The sequence below is a fragment of the Oncorhynchus nerka genome, linkage group LG17 (genome assembly GCF_034236695.1).
Source record: "Oncorhynchus nerka isolate Pitt River linkage group LG17, Oner_Uvic_2.0, whole genome shotgun sequence".
Taxonomy (NCBI): Eukaryota; Metazoa; Chordata; class Actinopteri; order Salmoniformes; family Salmonidae; genus Oncorhynchus; species Oncorhynchus nerka.
The window spans coordinates 48878232-48900522 of NC_088412.1; the positions used below are offsets into that span (position 1 = coordinate 48878232).

Sequence of the window (22291 nt, forward strand, 5' to 3'; positions counted from 1 at the left end):
CATCTCTCTCTCCAACTCTCCCCATCTCTCTCTCTCTCAAACTCTCCCCATCTCTCTCTCTCTCCAACTCTCCCCATCTCTCTCTCCAACTCTCCCCATCTCTCTCTCTCTCTAACTCTCCCCATCTCTCTCTCTCTAACTCTCCCCATCTCTCTCTCTCTCCAACTCTCCCCATCTCTCTCTCTCTCTAACTCTCCCCATCTCTCTCTCTCTCTAACTCTCCCCATCTCTCTCTCTCTCCAACTCTCCCCATCTCTCTCTCTCTCCAACTCTCCCCATCTCTCTCTCTCTCCAACTCTCCCCATCTCTCTCTCTCTCTCCAACTCTCCCCATCTCTCTCTCTCTCCAACTCTCCCCATCTCTCTCTCTCTCCAACTCTCCCCATCTCTCTCTCTCTCCAACTCTCCCCATCTCTCTCTCTCTCCAACTCTCCCCATCTCTCTCTCTCTCCAACTCTCCCCATCTCTCTCCATCTCTCTCTCTCTCTCTCTAACTCTCCCCATCTCTCTCTCTGTCTCTCTCTCTGTCCACTCTCCCCCTGCCTCCCTCTTCCATCCCTCTCTACATCCCAGGGTCCTCGGGGGCAGAGGGGTACACCTGGGATCCCTGGGTCAAAGGGCAGAAGGGTAAGAGAGCTCTTGTTTTTTTCCCCCATCCACTCTGTTACACCACTCTGTTCAGTTCTACCTGATGAGTCATCCGTAACGTTGTAAGCTATGATGGATGACTGGAGCCTAACCGTGATTCGACCATAAACCATAACCCTGAGTTTCCTTCATCAAACACCAGTGTTACGTTTCATCCCAGAACAGTTCATCTGAGGATGAGAGGTGAGGGTGATTTAAACAGCGTGTGTTTATTCTTCACTGGGACTATGATCACATTATTAGATGCTGGCAATTGTTTTACGAGCACCGTAAAGAAGTGAGCCAGAGATGACAGGGCTCAGGCGTTAATGTCGAGCTGGTGAGACATCTTGTGGCCTGAAAGGAGTATGGCACTTACAGTACACTGATACAGTACTGTACATAGCAACCACGGACTTGACATATTTGACATGACCAAAGCTAATGGAATCGTATGATCTGTTGTGTGAGACTGCCTGTCTATCAGCAGTAGTATCACCGTTGTTGACTCTAAATCAGTTGACTGAGATCTTTTCACTATACTGTAACCCTATGTGGGCAGGGACTTCCACAGAAGATTATCGTGTCTGTACTGGTCGGTGGGTAGAGATTTGTTAAAGTGGGATGTTGTAGACGTCTCCCTCGTAGATTCCTACATTTACTGTAAATCCTTTCACAAGTGATGATGGTTTAGACCAGTGTTTCCTAACCCTCCAGTACCCCCAACAGTACACACTTTTGTTGTAGCCTTGGACAAACACACCTCATTCAGCTCATCGAGGGCTTGATGATCAGTTGACAAGTTGAATCAGGTGTGCTTGTCCAGGGTTACAGTAGAAATGTGTACTGTTGGGGTACTAGAGGACCAGGATTTAGTAAACACTGGTTGAGACTACTGTGTCGAGGGTGTGAGGTGACTGGGCACTCTGCTTCAGTGACTAGGCAGTAGAGTAAGTGCCTCTGCCCTTCCGCGGTGCCAATGTGGGTTGGCACCACTGCCAGGGGCCAGTCCAGTCGGGGCCAGTCCGGTCGGGGCCAGTCCAGTCGGGGCCAGTCCAGTCGGGGTCAGTCCAGTCGGGGCCAGTCCAGTCGGGGCCAGTCCAGTCGGGGCCAGTCCAGTCGGTTGCAGTGTTCCATCCAAATGTCTATTTAGATCAGCAGAGAGAAGTAAAGAGGACATGCTAACGAGAGACGCAGAGTGCCCAGTCACCACGCACTCACCTTCACTGTGGTCCGCTAGCACTCTCACTTCATTTTTCATCCCTCAGTCTTTCCTGCTCTCTCATCGTCTCCTTCTCCTGTCTCACCTGAAGCACACGAACAAGATCTATTCATTCCATACCCAGCAAACATGACCCCATTGGCACCATATGGGTATTCGGGGAGCAAGGTGGGCATGGGTTGACTTCCATTAAATAGTACCCACAAAACACGAGACTCAACGTCAACAGTGAAGAAGCGACTCCGGGATGCTGGCCTTCTAGGCAGAGTTCCTCTGTCCAGTGTCTGTGTTCTTTGGCCCATCTTTAATCTTTTATTTTTATTGGCCAGTCTGAGATATGGCTTTTTCTTTGCAACTCTGCAAGGCCAGCATCCCGGAGTCGCCACTTCACTGTTGATGAGACTGGTGTTTTGCGGGTACTATTTAATGAAGCTGCCAGTGGAGGACTTGTGAGGTGTCTGTTTCTCAAACTAAACACTCTAATGTACTTGTCCTCTTACTCAGTTGTGCACCGGGGCTTCCCACTCTTTCTATTCTGGTTAGAGCCAGTTTGCGCTGTTCTGTGAAGGGAGTAGTACACAGCGTTATACAAGATCTTTAGTTTTTGGCAATTTCTCACATGGAATAGCCTTCATTTCTCAGAACAATAATAGACTGACGAGTTTCAGAAGAAAAGTTTTGTTTCTGGCCATTTTGAGCCTGTAATCGAACCCACAAATGCTCATGCGCCACATACTCAACTAGTCCAAAGAAGGCCAGTTGTATTGCTTCTTTAAGCAGGACCACAGTTTTCAGCTGTGCTAACATAATTGCAAAAGGCTTTTCTTATGATCAATTAGCCTTTTAAAATGATAAACCTGGATTAGCTAACACAACGTGCCATTGGAACATAGGAGTGATGGTTGCTGATAATGGGCCTCTGTACACCTGCGTAGATATCTGCCGTTTCCAGCTACAATACTCATTTACAACATTAACAATGTCTACACTGTATTTCTGATCAATTGTATTTTAGTTTAATGGACAAAAAAATAGCTTATCTTTCAAAAACAAGGACATTTCTAAGTGACCCCAAACTTTTGAACAGTAGTGTATATTTTACATTAAAATATTAAATTAATATTTCTCAAAACAACAGATTAAACTAATTTAGGCCAAGCGATCCGTGGAATAAGTTTAGAGGTTATAATAAAATAAGATACAATACAATGTAATATTATTAATGTAATGTAATATTATTCATCTGCAAAGGGCAACCTGGCCTTGGGAAGCTCACAGGAATATTGGTATCCACAGTGCTCCACCAATTATACATTTTACAATGTAATAATTCTTGTGATCCCCAATGATTATATATTTTTTTAACATAAATGCACTGTAATTTAAAGCTAGAATCATTAGTTGCTGCGTCCATTTTTTACCTATTGATTCTTGAAGAATATAATTTAGAAATGCCTCAGGAGCTCTGAGTTTTAACTGTGGTACCCCAACAGAGCCCAAAATATAAACAGTGTATAGCTTCAAAACATTAGTAAAACGATCATTTTTATATCAGTCCCTGCATCCATAGCCGTCTATACATTTAAGAGTGGTTACAGTTCTCCAGGCCCATTCCTCGGCTAAATGTTCTATCCGGTGCCAAGAAGTGGGCCTTTAAAACCTTTGCTGAGGGGGTCCCCGATGAATTTGCTATTACAAAAGGGTTCCCGGTGCCAGAAAGTTAGAGAACCCCTGACAGCCTATACCACGCCCAACACAGGCTAACCCACACCACCCAGTTTGAGGCAGAATAGAATATTTGTGGTCATGGTTTGCATTTTTACTATTTAGCATACACTCTTATCCAGGTAGACTTACAGGAGCAATTAGGGTTAATTGCTTTGCTCAAGGGCACATCGACAGATTTTTAGTCCGCTTTAGGGATTCAAACCAGCAGGCTTTCGGTTACTGGCAAAACACTCTTAACCCGCAATGCTGCCAGTTCTTTTGTGCAACCTACCGAGAGTGTCGTTCCAGTTGAAGTGTTCTGTTTGCGGGATGTTAAAATTTGTTATGATTTTGTACACCGCCAATTATTAAGTCTTTAAAAATACTTAAATAAGTGCATGTGACATATGAGAACTGTAGCCCTTTGCACTCAATGGCAGATATGGGCACTGATAAATTGGAACGTTGTGGCTTTACAATAACATGCTTTACATGACGTCAGAGCTCTGCCTCTGCGCTTCACAGCGCTGTGTGGGTTTGACTGACAGCTGTACTGAACTTGAGCACCTACCGCGACAAGAAGTTGTCCAATCCCTCCCGCTAATTGGGCAAGATAATAATAATAATAATAATAATAATAATAATAATAATAATGCGCATCACATTAAATTGTAATAAATACATTATAGATAAATCAATTCCTATTAAATAAGGCTCATCTGCTCAATGTGGAAAGCCTAAATGGGGCAAATATTTTAGCCTGCGTTTGGCTCACACCGTGCCAATGTGGGCATGTTTGCTAGGAAATGAAGGGCTTATTTCAGGCAATGTGAGGGCTGCCCTCACCAGATATGGGCTGGCCACTCTGGGCAAATGCCTTGGGGGCCAACGTGGAGCGAATGAACAAACAAGCTTGGGGCAAATATTTGAGCCCGCATTTTGCCCACATTGTGCTAATGTGAGCTTGGTACAAACATTCCTTACATAGGCTATGATTCCCACAAATGTTTCTCTGCTGACACACACACATCCCATTGACTGTATGCTCAGTGTTTACTATAAACCACACTTGCGTCGCCATGCTGTTGGTAGCATTTCTTGTTTTGTTAGGCCATACTATAGTTCTCCTCAATCACCTTTCCTAAACAGACGTGGCTAATAGACATATCTGATCTTTCTGCTGAATCACAACACACGCTACATCTAGATCACCACAGAACTTGTAGAACAGAACACCAGAGTGTTTCGTTACAGTAAATGAGGAAAGCGTAGTGTTGGTAATGATGGCCTAGGAACAGTGGGTTAACTGCCTGTTCAGGGGCAGAACGACAGATTTTGTACCTTGTCAGCTTGGGGATTTGAACTTGCAACCTTTCGGTTACTAGTCCAATGCTCTAACCACTAGGCTACCCTGAGGAAAGCATAGTGTTGGTAATGATTTGAATGGTATTTCGGGAACATCTGTTCTGATATAAACATACATGACTGTATACTCCAGTGTTTATCGCTCGTGTACTACAGGCTAAAGTACTGTACAGCAGCAAAGCGAAACGGCTCAGGTCGTTGCCGGTCTACGCCGCCACGGGGCCAATCTCACAGTTGTTATCTTAACCCTACTTATGGCCTTCTCTTACCCTCCGAGCTATAAAGACATAAAGTCTGTGTGATACAATGTTAAGTTTACAATGCATTATGTCACAGTGTACGGTAGGACAAAGAGACATTCTAGGAATAGTATGTGACCCAGTAGTAACTACAGCCTGGGAGCATACAGAGGATCTCTGTCTGTTCCTAGACTACAGGTAACTGCCAAAATAAAGGAAACGCCAACAGGAATATTTTACTTTCACCCCTCGTATCTCTTTCTCTCTGATTTATTATCCCTGAGAGCGATTCAGTCTGGGAAGACGGCACGCTTGGTCTCAGGAATGTATTTTTTATTGCTCCGTTTGATGATCTTACATAACTATACAAGCTATTACCTGCAGTCAAATAGTAGATATGACCCAGTAGTAACTACATGTAACTGACAAAATAAAGGAAGCCACGCAACATAAAGTGTCTTAATAGGGCGTTGGGGCACCACGAGACGCCAGAACAGCTTCAATGCGCCTTGGCGTAGATTCTACAGGTGTCTGGAACTCTATTGGAGGGTTACGGCACCATTCTTCCACAAGAAATTCCATCATTTGGTGTTTTGTTGATGGTGGTGGAAAACGCTGTCTCAGACCCAGCTCCAGAATCTCCCATAAGTGTTAAATTGGGTTGAGGTCTGATGACTGAGACACTCACGCACACACACACACACACACACACACACACACACACACACACACACACACTGAGATCTCTTCTTCTAGCCATGGTAACCACAATAATGGGCAACTGGACATTTTATACTTGACCCTAAGCATGATGGGATGTTAATTGCTTAATCAACTCTGGAACCATATTATAAAATACTTTATCCCTCCAGAGCCGCCCCTAGCCGTTTGAGGCCCATAAGCAAGATTTGGTTGGAGGGAAAATCTTAAAATTGTGTAACTTATTTGATTCAATTCTACACATTTTGCAATGACTTATGCCTTGCTAATATGATATCTGAGTGAGCGTGACTAACAAAATCAATGGGAGCCCCCTGGTGGTCAGGGCACGTGCCTTTTGTTCCCGCTCAGTAACCATTATTGCTAAATGTAGATAGCTGGCTAGATTAATTTACCAATATAAAGAATTGTATCAGACATGCACCTAGTGTATTCTACTATTCTGACTCTCAAAAGTCAGTTGATACCGCAACTGAGTTCCTAAAAAAAATGGTCAGGGGGGCCCTTAGGGGCCGGAGGCCCTAAGCAACCACTTATGTTGCTTATGCCAAGGCCAGCCCTGTAAGTGTTTCCTTTATTTTGGCAGTTAACTGGATATGTGGACTATGAACTACAGTAGTACTATAAACTATTACCTGCAGACAGACAATAGCTAGGGACCAATAATTCAGTCTGACGCATAATATTTTACCTCTTGACCTACTGTCTTTGTGTCTTTCAGTTGTCCTCATTGACCTCACAATGTGTAATATCTCTCGGCAATCTCTGGCTTTGGGATAGAATTTGAGTAAGATTTTGTATAAATGATAAGTGTGTGTGAACTGGAACAGAGGCTTCTGTGCTAAGCCATATAACTGACTGGACGAGGCTTTTGCAATAGTGCTTGTTAACTAACCCGAATGAGCCATTCACCCGACTGTAGCCTACAGCTTTAGGATCAAGTTTAAAAAAAGTTACAATTTCCAATTCTGCTATTAAATTTATGATTTTTTGATTTGGCCCGACTAGCGGTGGCTCTGCTATCATTTTGCTTGGCCTTGAAAGCCAGGTGGACATCGGAGACCCATACAATGTATCCACTCACTCACATAGCTGTGTTGAATAGTTTTATGAGTAAGAAAACACATATTTTGACTCTGTTTGACTTATTTTCCCACTGTGTATCTTTGGCCTGAACCAAGGTAAATGTCGTGTGTAGCTTAGCAGAGTCCACTATAAGCAGACAGAGCAGCACAGTCCAATAAAGCACACACACTTCGTAAGACTGAATGTGGCTTTTTATGTATTGAGGACAGAGTGGGGGGGGGGGGGGAGAGAGAGAGCTGGGGTTGCTGGAAATCCCTACCTGTGAGGCAGGAGAGGAATGTTAGAACCTCAGGGAGTGACACAAAGAGGAACGGACACACCAGTCCAATCAGACAGAACAGGAAGAGCACAGCATCAACGCAGCCTGGAGGGGTCTTATTTAAAAGATGACTATCTCCACCCTCTATCTGGGGCTGCAGAGAGGGTTTGGTGCTTGGTGTCAGGTGATTACTCCCAGGTTGTGGATATTAAGTGATCCGTCTGTTTTGTCTCTATGAAACTCTGCATACTACACTGCTCCCACATGCTGCTCTCAACACCAACGCCCCCATATCCCATATTGTACACTACTAAGTAGCTGTGAGTGTGTGTGTGGGTGGGTGTGTTGCCTGTATACACGAGTGCCGTTGTGTGATGTGATGGTTGAGGGGTTTAGTAAACAGATTTGGTTACAGAGAGGACTAAGCTGTTTCTGTGTCATAGAGTGTGTCATTGTGTTCCGGAGTTCTAAATTGAGCAGCTGCTGAAAAATGAGCTCCTGTATATATTGAGATTTAAATGTTTTTTTAGAGTGAAGTACATCGAAAAAATCAAGAGAAAACTGCAAGACTCAATAGAAGACAAAACAAGGAACAAACCAAAAAGACAGGCTTTTGAAGAAGTAACTATTTTTCATAAAATTGTACAGTTATCTTAGCTAGCTGAATTGCTAGCTGAATTGTTTACTTGTTGCTAAGCAGTTGCTAGGGACTCTCCTGGAAGAAGCTAGCTAGCTTACAAATAATAACAACAAAAAAATATCTAGTTAACAGAAGAAAGGAAGACAAAATAAGGACAGAAGAAAAAGGACAACAAAGTGAAACCTCTAAAGAAACAAGAGACCATAATACAAGAAACAGCACTATAGAGAGATAGAACAACAACAACGCAGCCACTGCCAGCTAGCCTACTTCAGCAGTACTGTATCATTTGAATTATTTTAGTCAATAAGATTCCTGCTACGTAAGCTTAACTTTCTGAACATTCGAGACGTGTAGTCCACTTGTCATTCCAATCTCCTTTGCATTAGCGTAGCCTCTTCTGTAGCCTGTCAACTATGTGTCTGTCTATCCCTGTTCTCTCCTCTCTGCACAGACCATACAAACGCTCCACACCGCGTGGCCGCGGCCACTCTAATCTGGTGGTCCCAGCGCGCACGACCCACGTGGAGTTCCAGGTCTCCGGTAGCCTCTGGAACTGCCGATCTGCGGCCAACAAGGCAGAGTTCATCTCAGCCTATGCCTCCCTCCAGTCCCTCGACTTCTTGGCACTGACGGAAACATGGATCACCACAGATAACACTGCTACTCCTACTGCTCTCTCTTCGTCCGCCCACGTGTTCTCGCACACCCCGAGAGCTTCTGGTCAGCGGGGTGGTGGCACCGGGATCCTCATCTCTCCCAAGTGGTCATTCTCTCTTTCTCCCCTTACCCATCTGTCTATCGCCTCCTTTGAATTCCATGCTGTCACAGTTACCAGCCCTTTCAAGCTTAACATCCTTATCATTTATCGCCTCCAGGTTCCCTCGGAGAGTTCATCAATGAGCTTGATGCCTTGATAAGCTCCTTTCCTGAGGACGGCTCACCTCTCACAGTTCTGGGCGACTTTAACCTCCCCACGTCTACCTTTGACTCATTCCTCTCTGCCTCCTTCTTTCCACTCCTCTCCTCTTTTGACCTCACCCTCTCACCTTCCCCCTCTACTCACAAGGCAGGCAATACGCTCGACCTCATCTTTACTAGATGCTGTTCTTCCACTAACCTCACTGCAACTCCTCCAAGTCTCCGACCACTACCTTGTATCCTTTTCCCTCTTGCTCTCATCCAACACTTCCCACACTGCCCCTACTCGGATGGTATCGCGCCGTCCCAATCTTCGCTCTCTCTCCCCCGCTACTCTCTCCTCTTCCATCCTATCATCTCTTCCCTCTGCTCAAACCTTCTCCAACCTATCTCCTGATTCTGCCTCCTCAACCCTCCTCTCCTCCCTTTCTGCATCCCTTGATTCTCTATGTCCCCTATCCTCCAGGCCGGCTCGGTCCTCCCCTCCTGCTCCGTGGCTCGACGACTCATTGCGAGCTCCCAGAACAGGGCTCCGGGCAGCCGAGCGGAAATGGAGGAAAACTCGCCTCCCTGCGGACCTGGCATCCTTTCACTCCCTCCTCTCTACATTTTCCTCTTCTGTCTCTGCTGCTAAAGCCACTTTCTACCACTCTAAATTCCAAGCATCTGCCTCTAACCCTAGGAAGCTCTTTGCCACCTTCTCCTCCCTCCTGAATCCTTCCCCCCTCCTCCCTCTCTGCAGATGACTTCGTCAACCATTTTGAAAAGAAGGTCGACGACATCCGATCCTCGTTTGCTAAGTCAAACGACACCGCTGGTTCTGCTCACACTGCCCTACCCTGTGCTCTGACCTCTTTCTCCCCTCTGTCTCCAGATGAAATCTCGCGTCTTGTGACGGCCGGCCGCCCAACAACCTGCCCGCTTGACCCTATTCCCTCCTCTCTTCTCCAGACCATTTCCGGAGACCTTCTCCCTTACCTCACCTCGCTCATCAACTCATCCCTGACCGCTGGCTACGTCCCTTCTGTCTTCAAGAGAGCGAAGAAAAAACCTACACTCGATCCCTCCGATGTCAACAACTACAGACCAGTATCCCTTCTTTCTTTTCTCTCCAAAACTCTTGAACGTGCCGTCCTTGGCCAGCTCTCCCGCTATCTCTCTCAGAATGACCTTCTTGATCCAAATCAGTCAGGTTTCAAGACTAGTCATTCAACTGAGACTGCTCTTCTCTGTATCACGGAGGCCCTCCGCACTGCTAAAGCTAACTCTCTCTCCTCTGCTCTCATCCTTCTAGACCTATCGGCTGCCTTCGATACTGTGAACCATCAGATCCTCCTCTCCACCCTCTCCGAGTTGGGCATCTCCGGCGCGGCCCACGCTTGGATTGCGTCCTACCTGACAGGTCGCTCCTACCAGGTGGCGTGGCGAGAATCTGTCTCCTCACCACGCGCTCTCACCACTGGCGTCCCCCAGGACTCTGTTCTAGGCCCTCTCCTATTCTCGCTATACACCAAGTCACTTGGCTCTGTCATAACCTCACATGGTCTCTCCTATCATTGCTATGCAGACGACACACAATTAATCTTCTCCTTTCCCCCTTCTGATGACCAGGTGGCGAATCGCATCTCTGCATGTCTGGCAGACATATCAGTGTGGATGACGGATCACCACCTCAAGCTGAACCTCGGGAAGACGGAGCTGCTCTTCCTCCCGGGGAAGGACTGCCCATTCCATGATCTCGCCATCACGGTTGACAACTCCATTGTGTCCCCCTCCCAGAGCGCTAAGAACCTTGGCGTGATCCTGGACAACACCCTGTCGTTCTCAACTAACATCAAGGCAGTGGCCCGTTCTTGTAGGTTCATGCTCTACAACATCCGCAGAGTACGACCCTGCCTCACACAGGAAGCAGCGCAGGTCCTAATCCAGGCACTTGTCATCTCCCGTCTGGATTACTGCAACTCGCTGTTGGCTGGGCTCCCTGCCTGTGCCATTAAACCCCTACAACTCATCCAGAACGCCGCAGCCCGTCTGGTGTTCAACCTTCCCAAGTTCTCTCACGTCACCCCGCTCCTCCGCTCTCTCCACTGGCTTCCAGTTGAAGCTCGCATCCGCTACAAGACCATGGTGCTTGCCTACGGAGCTGTGAGGGGAACGCCACCTCAGTACCTCCAGGCTCTGATCAGGCCCTACACCCAAACAAGGGCACTGCGTTCATCCACCTCTGGCCTGCTCGCCTCCCTACCACTGAGGAAGTACAGTTCCCGCGCAGCCCAGTCAAAACTGTTCGCTGCTCTGGCCCCCCATTGGTGGAACAAACTCCCTCACGACGCCAGGACAGCGGAGTCAATCACCACCTTCCGGAGACACCTGAAACCCCACCTCTTTCAGGAATACCTAGGATAGGATAAAGTAATCCTTCTCACCCCCCCCCCCCTTAAAAGATTTAGATGCACTATTGTAAAGTGGCTGTTCCACTGGATGTCTTAAGGTGAACGCACCAATTTGTAAGTCGCTCTGGATAAGAGCGTCTGCTAAATGACTTAAATGTAAATGTAAATGTAATAGAGACCCGACACACACACACACATACACAGACATGGCTAAGCAGCTGTGTTTCCGTGTCATAGGGTCCGAGGGGTGCAGAGGGTCCACTTGGGGAACCAGGTCCTGAGGGCATCAAGGTAAACACTCCAAAGAATAATATAATGTATGTCCTCATTTAACCTGAAAACCTTGTTCTGTGCACTTTGACCTGATTAAAAGTATCTTATTGCTGCCTCACTGAGATGTCTCTCTCTTTCTTTCTATCGCTCTGTCTCCCTCTCGATGTCTCTCCCCCTCTCCTTTGCAGGGAGAGCTGGGTGAAGGAGGAAAGAAAGGGGAGCCTGGGTTCATTGTGAGTACTCTGAATTATTTTGGGGGGGGTCACCTGTCTGACTTGAAGGAGTGGAAGCTTTTACTTTCTGCCACAATGTCTTGTCCCCAGACCTAGCACAGGCCTCAACAACTTGTCTGATTTCTATTAAACATCAGCAACGTGTGTGTGTGTGTGTGTGTGTGTGTGTGTGTGTGTGTGTGTGTGTGTGTGTGTGCGCTAGTTTGTTCCTGTGTGTCACCGAGCATGTTTCTGCAGATGCCTCTGTCCTCATACTGACTAGAGTGCACATGGAAAAGGCTCCAGGAGACCACTAAAAATAATTGAATCTCAACAGCAAGTCCTTTCTGGTTCACCTGACTAATGACAGGCCAGAATGAGGCACGGCTACTTCCTGTCACCCCTGCTCCTGAAATCATTCTACAGAACAGACCCCACTGTTAAAGGGAAAATTCACCCAAAACCACTCATTCCTTTAATTTACGGTGTTAAATAACACTGAAGAACACTGTTTTTTTGTGAATAAATGTTTCATTTTGGCGTTGTAGTGAGGTTGGTAGCAACATGGAAAATTGTTGTGGAAATCTGTTGCGGCTCAAGTCGACCACAAAAATCCACAATGCAATGGTCAGCTGGTTAGCAAACACTACTACACACAATAACACCAAGGACAATATCAGCATGTAACACAGCTAGTTAGCTGTGAAATCAACTAAACACTACTACACACAATAACACCAAGGACAATATCAGCATGTAACGTAGCTAGTTAGCTGTGAAATCAACTAAACACTACTACACACAATAACACCAAAGACAATATCAGCATGTAACACAGCTAGTTAGCTGTGAAATCAACTAAACACTACTACACACAATAATACCAAGGACAATATCAGCATTTAAGCTGTGAAATCAACTAAACACTACTACACACAATAACACCAAAGACAATATCAGCATGTTAGTTAGCTGTGAAATCAACTAAACACTACACTAAACACAATATCAGCATTTAACGAAGTTAGCTGTGAAACTACATCACTCACCATCTCACCATGTTCAACCTACAAATGGATGAGTCTGACATTCGCAACGGCAGATATACTTTTGAGGAGATGGGGAAACGTTGCCCGTGCTACTGTACGTCAATGGGCTGCGCGGTGCATTCTGGGCGATTCCGGGACAAGGAGCGCTCTCCTCCAAGGAGTAAATGGGAGTCTGTTGGGCTATAAGTACAATAAGTTAACAATAAGTACAACATTACAAATATTTTCCAAGATAGTTAGCCATGTTAGCACACTGGAGTAAAGAGGCAGACAAATAGGGAAAAATGTGCTGGCCCATTTGTGTAGGTGCCGTTGAACCCCCCCAATATACTAAACGTATGTCATGCCTCCGTTTGAATAGAAAGGTTACCCATGGGACGCCATGAGCGAAGGTTGAGCGTGCCGTTAAGATCTGTGTGGGAGATCGTTAGACTTTCCAGTTTTTATTTACGGCGTGTGCCATTCTTCTGAAAGCTGTGTCGCGTTACCGTCAAATAAACAACCTCCTCCAGCTCACAGGGATGAGACCTGAACTAAAGACATAAAACGCCCAACCCCTGGCTTTATATTTGCTAGTGTCAATAGTCTCCAATTAGGTTGGGGGGTTTCATTAAAAACACATCCTGTATATTGGGTAGAGCCATTGGCTAAAACGGCAGACCCAAAGCTCGGATGGAGAGTCAGGGGAGGTACTTGGATGAATCTCGATGAGTGTCATGGTTCCTAACATAACGGTCCAGTGCAACATCGCTGACTCCTTGATGTCCTATCTCTTATGACCGCAAAAGGATACATTTCTGTTGAAAGTTGGACAATAAAGCATTTCCTCTAATCTAGCTTTAATACCTTCCTTTAACAGAGGACAGTTCAGTTAGGAGCAGTAATGTTAATAGGTGAACTATAGTAGCTCCACTAAGTTTTTATTTTACCTTTATTTAACTAGGCAAGTCAGTTAAGAACAAATTCTTATTTTCAATGACAGCCTAGGAACAGTGGGTTAACTGCCTGTTCAGGGGCAGAACGACAGATTTGTACCTTGTCAGCACGGGGGCTTGACTTGCAACCTTCTGCTTATTAGTCCAACACTCTAACCACTAGGCTACCCTGCCGCCTCTACACTCTAACCACTAGGCTACCCTGCCGCCCCAGTTGTGGATATCCTGGAACAATGGAAGACATCCATAAGACTTACATAATACCAACAGGTGCATTTAGTCCACTAGGGATGGTACTGGTACATTCATCATGCAATTATCGTCCCTGACCCATCTATTCCATACCTTTTCCTCTTGCAGGGGAAAGCTGGCGGTCCAGGGGAGAGAGGTCTACCGGGGAAACCTGTGAGTACCTTGCATTACATTCACCTGTAGTATCTCCGGTTCCTTTGACGGGTTTGATTGAAAGGTTCTATAAGGTAAAGATACCTATCACTGTGTACAACAACACCACAGCTACATGAGATAATAAAAGTCCTATAAAGAATGTCCACTACAGCTTCCTACCTGTAATATAATATCATTAAAAAGGTGCACTGAAACAACAAGGTGTGTGTGAAAGACACATTTGATTGATTAAAACAACCGAAATTCAAAGGGATAAATTAAAGGGTGTGCGCGCGCGCGTGTGTGTGTGTGCATGTGGGCTCTTTCGTGTGTGTGCGTGCAGGCACATGTGACAGACTGTCCCGTAGTGCCCAGACCTTCAGGCCTGCCTGGCTGCGGTGTGCTTCTACTCTCATGTGTCCCTGGTAAACGGAGACTGAGATGTTTTAATGTACAAACGGTCTTTGCAACGAGGTGAAAGATCTGCATTTGTGCTTAGTTAATGATGGATTGCAGAGTTGTAATATAATCGCTGAACTATATAGCAGTTCCCCACTGAAGGGAAATTAATTAAAGAAACACGCATACAAAAAGGACTTCGTATTAACAGTGAGCTTCACATAAATGTTGGTGTTGGCTGCTGTCAGCCCAGTCCCCACACACATTTCTCTCTGTGTCTTTCTTTATATCTGTGTGGCCAGAGGTGATGATTCTCAATGTTGTGCTCCCGAGTGGCGCAGCGGTCTAAGGCGCTGCATCTCAGTGCTAGAGGCGTCACTACAGACACCCTGGTTCAGCGGTCTAAGGCACTGCATCTCAGTGCTAGAGGCGTCACTACAGACACCCTGGTTCAGCGGTCTAAGGCACTGCATCTCAGTGCTAGAGGCGTCACTACAGACACCCTGGTTCAGCGGTCTAAGGCACTGCATCTCAGTGCTTGAGGCGTCACTACAGACACCCTGGTTGCAATCCAAGCTGTATCACAAACCGGCCGTGATTGGGCGTCCCACAGGGCGGCAGACAACTGGCCCAGCGTCGTCCGGGTTTGGCCGTTGTAGGCCGTCATTGTAAAGAAGAATTTTGTTCTTAACTGACTTGCCTGGTTAAATAAAGAATGCATGAAATAATAATGCCGACTAGAACCTGCTGCTCAATGAATCTTGGATCCATTCACAGATTCTTGGCCGGTTCATTTAGTTTGATAAAAGACCTCTTTTCCAGCTCTCTTAACTCACGCTTTGGTGTACGACTTGACAAGCGATGTTTGTAATTGTTTTTAACTGATGCGCCGCTGCGCACACACACACACACACACACACACACACTAGCAGCGACCTGTCCTGCTCAGTGTCTAAATGCCATCTTTTGTATAAAGCGAGGTCTATGAACACGGATCAGTTTGTGTGTGTCAGGGGGAATGGGTGTAGTTACCGTGGGTGTTAAAACAGGTCATTTTTCCTCACAATAATGCAACTGGAAATCCCCACTGTTATGACATGGTGAGCCCACGAAGTCCCCATGAACCATCTCTAATGTACATTGATGTACAGAAGAGTGGGGTTTTAGATCGGGGGGTGCGGGTTCCGTTCCGTTGAGCAGAGTTTGGCGCTCTTACAACTCTAATCCTCAATATTAAAAGTCTTTAAAACTACAAGGAAAGATTTTCCATCCAACAGTATGTTTTCTCCAGTATCTAACAGTATGTCTACTGCCGTCAGGAAACGACTAAAGTAAACATAGATCTGACAGGCAGCGTAGAGGAGCTCTGTATTCTCCCCGGTGACCTCTAGAGCCACAGTGCCATCTTGTGTTCAGTGTTGCAAAATACATATTTGAGGGACAGTGAGACTGCAAGTGTGGTACTGTACTGAAGTCATCTGCTTTGTCATACACTATATATCTCTCTATCAATTTTCATTAAAACTAAACTGCGGTTGAATAAAATATTTATGAATTGGAAACCATTGACAAATGGTTTCCTTAACCTCTACCATGCTTAGATCAACAAGCTAGATGTTCTTTTCAGTCCTCTCTGACACATTTTAGGAACATTTGTGCAAACAAAGCTTTGATTTACACTTTTAATTAAATATATTCCCGTCTTATGTTGACTCTTGTGATTTACAATGTTTTCAGCACTCTCTCTCTCAGGGCCTTTGTAAGAGTTCTGAAAATGACCATTCCCCTTTCTTTCTTTAAAAAAAAAATCTCTTTGTTTTGTGCTGTTGTACAGACATATTTAATTTGGTTATTATGTTATTAGGGGATTTTGAGTAATGCTTTACACTTACCGTTACAACAGGGGATGTAAATAGTAGAGGTCCCTTACTGGCACCTCACGTGGAAGAGTTACAGTACTACAGAGAGAGTTATGTCATAGCCCCAAATTTAACGTCCTGACGTTGCACTTCTATACTAAGTGTAAGTGGAATTTGTAAGTGTTGTTCTGAACGATGTGGAATTTATTTTGGGGACAAAGGAATATGACACCGACGCTGAGATGGCTGCGCTCTGTGTCGTTTGTCTCTAACATCGTGCAACTTTGTAACCACAATGGCCAAGCGATGTGTGTAGAATATCACACTGATCACAGATGAAATCAGCGACATAATATTTCAGATCCGATAGTAAAACCTTTGATACCCTTTTGAATGACTTTATACTGTCGACACGCCACTGAAAGCCACAGTCAATAGCTTCTTTCCCCAGTTGTGACAGAAACTGTTCCCCGGTGTTTGTGTTCAGGATGGATCAGGTTCAGGAGTCAAGTTTATTGGCTTGTCCCTTCCCAACTTCTCAACGGGGATGGCTCCATTCCTGGAATATTATAACCCCCCCCCCTCCTTTTTTTCTGCATGACTTACTGGTCTGTATGTTTTCCTCTCTAGTCTGATCAGATCCATGGGTAGTCCCTCTGGTAGGCTCTGTATCTGGTTCATCCTGTAGTGGGACTATATGTTGGTGACCTCTGACCTGTCTCTCTCAGGGGAAAGCTGGGATCCCTGGAAGCACTGGAGAGAGGGGAGCCCATGGTGAACCAGTGAGTATCAGTCAATCAATCAATCGAACAGTTGTCACAGTGCTTTAGTGACCCTGCCTAAAACCCTAAACACATTGTCTGCTTGCACAGTAGAAGGAATTTAGCTGACCTCCCTTACAACCTGATGAGGGAAAAAATCTGTGACATACTGTGACTGTGATTGTTCTGTGCAAAAAATGTCTGACTATCATTGTGAAGTGGACATTCATTGGTAAAGCGATTACGCCTCTCTTTCTCCTGAGGCATATCCTGTCAGGGTAAAACATGTCAGGCCGTCGCTCGAAATGTTTTTTCCCCTCCACCCAGTCTAAACATGTAATCAGATCTGGTATTACTCAACCCCCAGTTAATCAGTTGTTCCAGTGTAAAAAACAATCAGGGAGGAGCTGGGTGATTGTCATGTGGCTGATGGGATTGTGTGTGTGACTACTTTTTCCAGCCTTTGATACTGACTATGCACGCGCTCACAAACACATTAGACACACACACAAAGGGGAGGAAACACACACACGCACGACACACACATACACACACTTTACCCCCATATTAGCCCTCTCAAGAATAAGTCCCCAAATGCTCATATTTCATGGAAAACAGTGGAGAACCCCTCAAGAACATCAAAAATGTCAAACAACAAATATTTATAAGTTATTTCAATAACCCCCATATCCATGGTTTACGTGATGCTCAGTTTTTTCCTTGCACTCAATCAAGCCATGATCCGCCACATCACATGATATCACAGTAACCCCTGAGACCACTGATTGGTTGATTCTCTCCTCTAGGGGCCCAAAGGACCCACGGGGGATGCAGGACCTGATGGAGAGCAAGGACCTGAGGTAACTATTGTTTAATTTAAATACTAGTTCGCTGTGAATTTCACTATACATCTGGATACACTCGCTGACTCTTTCTCACACACACACACTTTTTGTCTTACTCCTCTTCTATTTTCCGCACAGGGTGCTCCTGGCGGAGAGGGGGAACCGGGTCCAGTTGGAGAACCTGGGATAAAGGTCAGTGTTCTGGCGAACAACTGATTGTGGTTTTAAGCCTCACAAAACGAAATGACAGCCAGACACATCCAAGGCCCATCAGTCTTACTACAGCTCAGACTACAGCTTCTTAGATGTTACGCGTCTTATTTAGGGTAGTTTGAGCAATTCTTGACCTTTTCTGATGGACATTTTGGTGTACAAAGCATTCTGTGGACGTCGCAGGGTCAAGGGCCTTCTGGTGCCAGAAAGCCCCATCTGTCTGCCTTCCGCTACCACTCTGTCAGCGGAGCTGACTGAAGTGTCAGGTTTCACATACCATATTTGATTAAGGAGTGATGTGTCACATTTTTTGGCTTAACCAGACAAATAATCAATTTACTCTCCCTCTGAGCGACGGAGCCTAGCCTAAGAGACTGCATATTAAAGGGGACAGTCTAGCAATTTCAGCAATCGTGTCGTGACTGGAAGTTCGGCTCTTTTTTACTGAATCTGATCTTTTCAACTCGCTCGGTCAAAAGAACAAATCTTTCGTTCATTTGAGTCAGTAATGCCCAGAGTACGCAGGACCCCCTACCAGCGAACGATGAACTTAAAACTCAAAACAATCACAATACTGCCATCTTGTTCACCATAGGAGGCTTATTGGAGCGGTCATTTGTGACTGAGACTCATCAAAGTCTGCTTCAAACAATCTACATTCGTGATTGCTAGGCATACAAATACAATACCTTTGAAACAAGGTCTATTTGCAGCCACAACCGGACTAGATTATGATTGCGAGGCATACAAATACAATCATTTATTGATACCTTTGAAAAGAGGTCTATTTGCAGCCACAACCGGACTAGATTAGGAACGACTCTTGGCGGAACGCAATTGCTTGTCTGCCGCCGGGTCAGGGAGATTATTTAGCACCGTATTGTTTGCGTGCTGCAGCAGCACCCTCTGTCAGGACTGACACTGGAGTAGAGAAGCAGGTACGGGGAGTCAAACATTTAATCGGAACAAGACAGGAACAGCGTCAGCACACGGGTATACAAGGACATATGACAATCCGTGTTGAGGCGGGGAACAGACAGATATAATGGAGGTAATGACAGAGGTGATTGAGTCCAATAATCGCTGATGCGGGGGAAGACAGGTGTGCGTAATGATGGTGGCAGGAGTGCGTAATGCTGGGGAGGCCGGCGCCCTTGAGCGCCAGTGGGGCAGAGCGGGAGCAGGCGTGATACCCTCAAGCGATTTGTTTTCTTGAGTTGTCTTGAGCAGAGGAGGGCTGTGTCCATAACATTCAATAATCAATTAATTGCATTCATTCTTGCACCGTGTGATCAATTATCCATTAGGTCAAACAAGTGACTAAAATGAACGAGTCACTAGGAAAAACGAATCGTGACTCTCAGTCAAAAGAGTTGTTAATAATTCATCAATTGCGAACTGTACATTACTACCATCATGGTTTCATCTCACTGTGATATTCTCGGACGGATTTAGAACTGTACATTACTACCATCATGGTTTCTGTGTTGCTCACAGGAGGCTTGGCAGAAAGTGCTATGTCGTCAGTTATATGAAATGGGCCCAAAATTATACTATCACTGAATCAAATCATATTTATTTTACAGGTATAAGAAAGGTGAAATCTTATTGTAATTCATTTATAATTTGATTGTTACTACATTTAGAAAGCCTTTCAGTCATTTGTTCTATTTTAATATTTTCCTAATATTTGTACTATTTACTTGAGCTTGTGTCCTCAAAGTAAGTACACCTCAGCAATGTATAACCAATTTTTAACAGAAAGGTGAGTTCCAGACCTTTTCTCGAACTATGCAGCATTACTAGTTAATGGTTATGGCCATTTCATGAAAAATTACTTTTGGGTATGTCTATTTAGGCAGAAATCTACATTTTGTCATAACGTCTAGTTTACCGCCTAGCCTACTCCCCCATTAAACTTGTATGGTTAATCTACCTCAACATGATTAAAGTTGCCTTAGGAAAGAGGGCAATATGTCAATGTTAAGATGTGAGCGGCCCCAGGTCCTATTAGTAGGCTACCCACAATCCTCAGGGAGGGTTATGGCTTCTGTTCTGTGAACTCCTGATCACCCCTGTGGGGCTGTTAGCGTCCCTCTGAGAGGTAGATGACCTCCTGAGCACTTGTATGAAAAAAGGCGGTCAACACTCGTAAATAAAGTACTTACAAATGTCAGCAATACTTTATTTTCAAGTCGGTTTACTCTTGGGGTCCAGCACCTAAAGACTCAAATATATAACTTAGAGTTTAGCTTGTCTTATAGTCTTATTTTTGTATATACTCCTGAGCACCTCTGCTGTTGTGTCCTTGCAGGGCGATGTGGGGCCGTTTGGAGGAGAGGGGGAACAAGGACAGCAGGGAATGAGAGTGAGTCCTGAGTACTTCAGAATACCTTTTAATCACAGTCTATGATTCTAATCCTGCTCTGCTTGTGTTTGGGAGAATCCGATATGCCAGTATATTTACTCTGCCCTCATTTGATGGAGGCGTGTAATCCTCGGGCCGGACACGGCCAGGGCAGCGTTGCGACTGATTTGTTTTTTGTCTTTTGGACTGTATCAATAACCTTTAGGGATGTTTCTCTCTCTCTCTCATTGGGCAAGAGGAAAGCCCCACGGAGACTTAGAAAATCCCTGTAGAGAAAGAGAGGGTCCTTTGTGTCCAAGCTTAAACTCAGAGATCCTGTTTATGATTATTCAAATAATCACACTGTTTTTATTGTACATTCTTATTGACACTAATAACTAAATTCTCCAGACATGTTGGATTATTGGAGTACGCAATAAAGAAAACAGCAAGCATTTTTCCGTTAACCCCAATGGCTTACATATACTGGAAGGAAAATATAATCGTCATCACAGTCAGGCTCTTTCCAATCTACAAGAACACACATGTTACACATGTTCCATGCCCTGTGGGTCTGAGTGTACATACATATGAGTCGTCTATAGGTACTGCCCAATAAATTCATTCCATAGGAACATTTAGCATGCTATTACTTGTAACAATATGTGTTGCTATGGTTTTGGTAATGTGTGATTCTTTGTTTATAGAGTCTTCCAGGTCCTGCTGGTGAGGACGGGCCCCTGGGAAAAGATGGTCCGAAGGTGAACATACTGAATGTTCAGCCAAATTAGGGTGTTTGTGTTCTCTATTACACATTTGACCTCCACAGCATAATATTTTGCTGAATGCTATCTTTTGCTGTCCCTATCTTTGCCTCAGGGAGAGCCAGGTGACCGTGGGCCAATGGGCGAGGCAGGGGACAGGGGGATAGAGGGAGACCCTGGGCTTCCTGGGGCCACCGGACTGGCTGGAAAAAGTGGTTTCCCTGTAAGTTTTTCTGACAAACAATAATTACAACAATAGAGCCAAACACGATGATGCCTATGGGTCCCAGTAGGGGGCAGTCTTCACTTTAACAAAGCCTTGTAGTCCCTGGGGCATTCAAGGTGGTGTGGGCACACTGCAACAAAGGAGGTGTGACAAAGGTCAGTCGTCTAGACAAGTCCATAGATTGTTTCTAATGAGTTTGACTCTCTACCAGGGACCGGAGGGGAAACAGGGTCCCCTGGGGAACCGTGGCAGGCATGGCAAGAAGGTAACCATTCAGATGTTTTACTAGCTTGTTGATTGTTGATACGGTGCCTTCAGAAAGTATTCATACTCCTTGACTTATTCCACATTTTGTTGTCTTACAGCCTGAATTCAAAATGGATTAAATTGGTCATTTGTTTTCAACCGTCTATGCGCAATACCCCATAATGGCAAAGTGGAAACATGTTTTTAGAAATGTTTCCAAATGTATTGAAAATGAAATACAGAAATAGCTCATTTACATAAGTCTTCACACCCCTGAGTCAATACTTTGTAGAAGCACCTTTGGCAGCGATTACTGTCTTTCTGGGTCTCGAAGAGCTTTCCACAGCTGGACTATGCGACATTTGCCCATTTATTATTTTCTAAATTCTTCAAGCACTGTCAAATTTCTTGTTGATCCTTGCTAAAAACAAACATTTCAGGTCTTGCCATATATTTTCAAGTAGATTTAAGCCAAAACTTTAATTAGGCCACTCAGGAACATTCACTGTCTTCGTGGTAAGCAACTCCAGTGTAGTTTTGGCCTTGTGTTTTAGGTATTGTCCTGCTGAAAGGTGAATTCATTTATCCTGATAAACT

The 22291-nt window shown here is 45.1% G+C and overlaps 1 protein-coding gene across 1 annotated transcript in view; it reads left to right on the plus strand.

Moving 5' to 3' along the window:
* Positions 1-22291, plus strand: part of LOC115145412 (collagen alpha-1(XXIV) chain-like) — a 213867-nt gene that overhangs the window by 143781 nt on the left and 47795 nt on the right. Inside the window, exons 28-36 of the mRNA XM_065002804.1 lie at positions 573-626; positions 14008-14052; positions 17021-17074; positions 17860-17913; positions 18037-18090; positions 20426-20479; positions 21166-21219; positions 21338-21445; positions 21660-21713. Coding sequence (XP_064858876.1) covers positions 573-626; positions 14008-14052; positions 17021-17074; positions 17860-17913; positions 18037-18090; positions 20426-20479; positions 21166-21219; positions 21338-21445; positions 21660-21713 — 531 coding nt within the window. The remainder of the gene's footprint in view (positions 1-572; positions 627-14007; positions 14053-17020; positions 17075-17859; positions 17914-18036; positions 18091-20425; positions 20480-21165; positions 21220-21337; positions 21446-21659; positions 21714-22291) is intronic.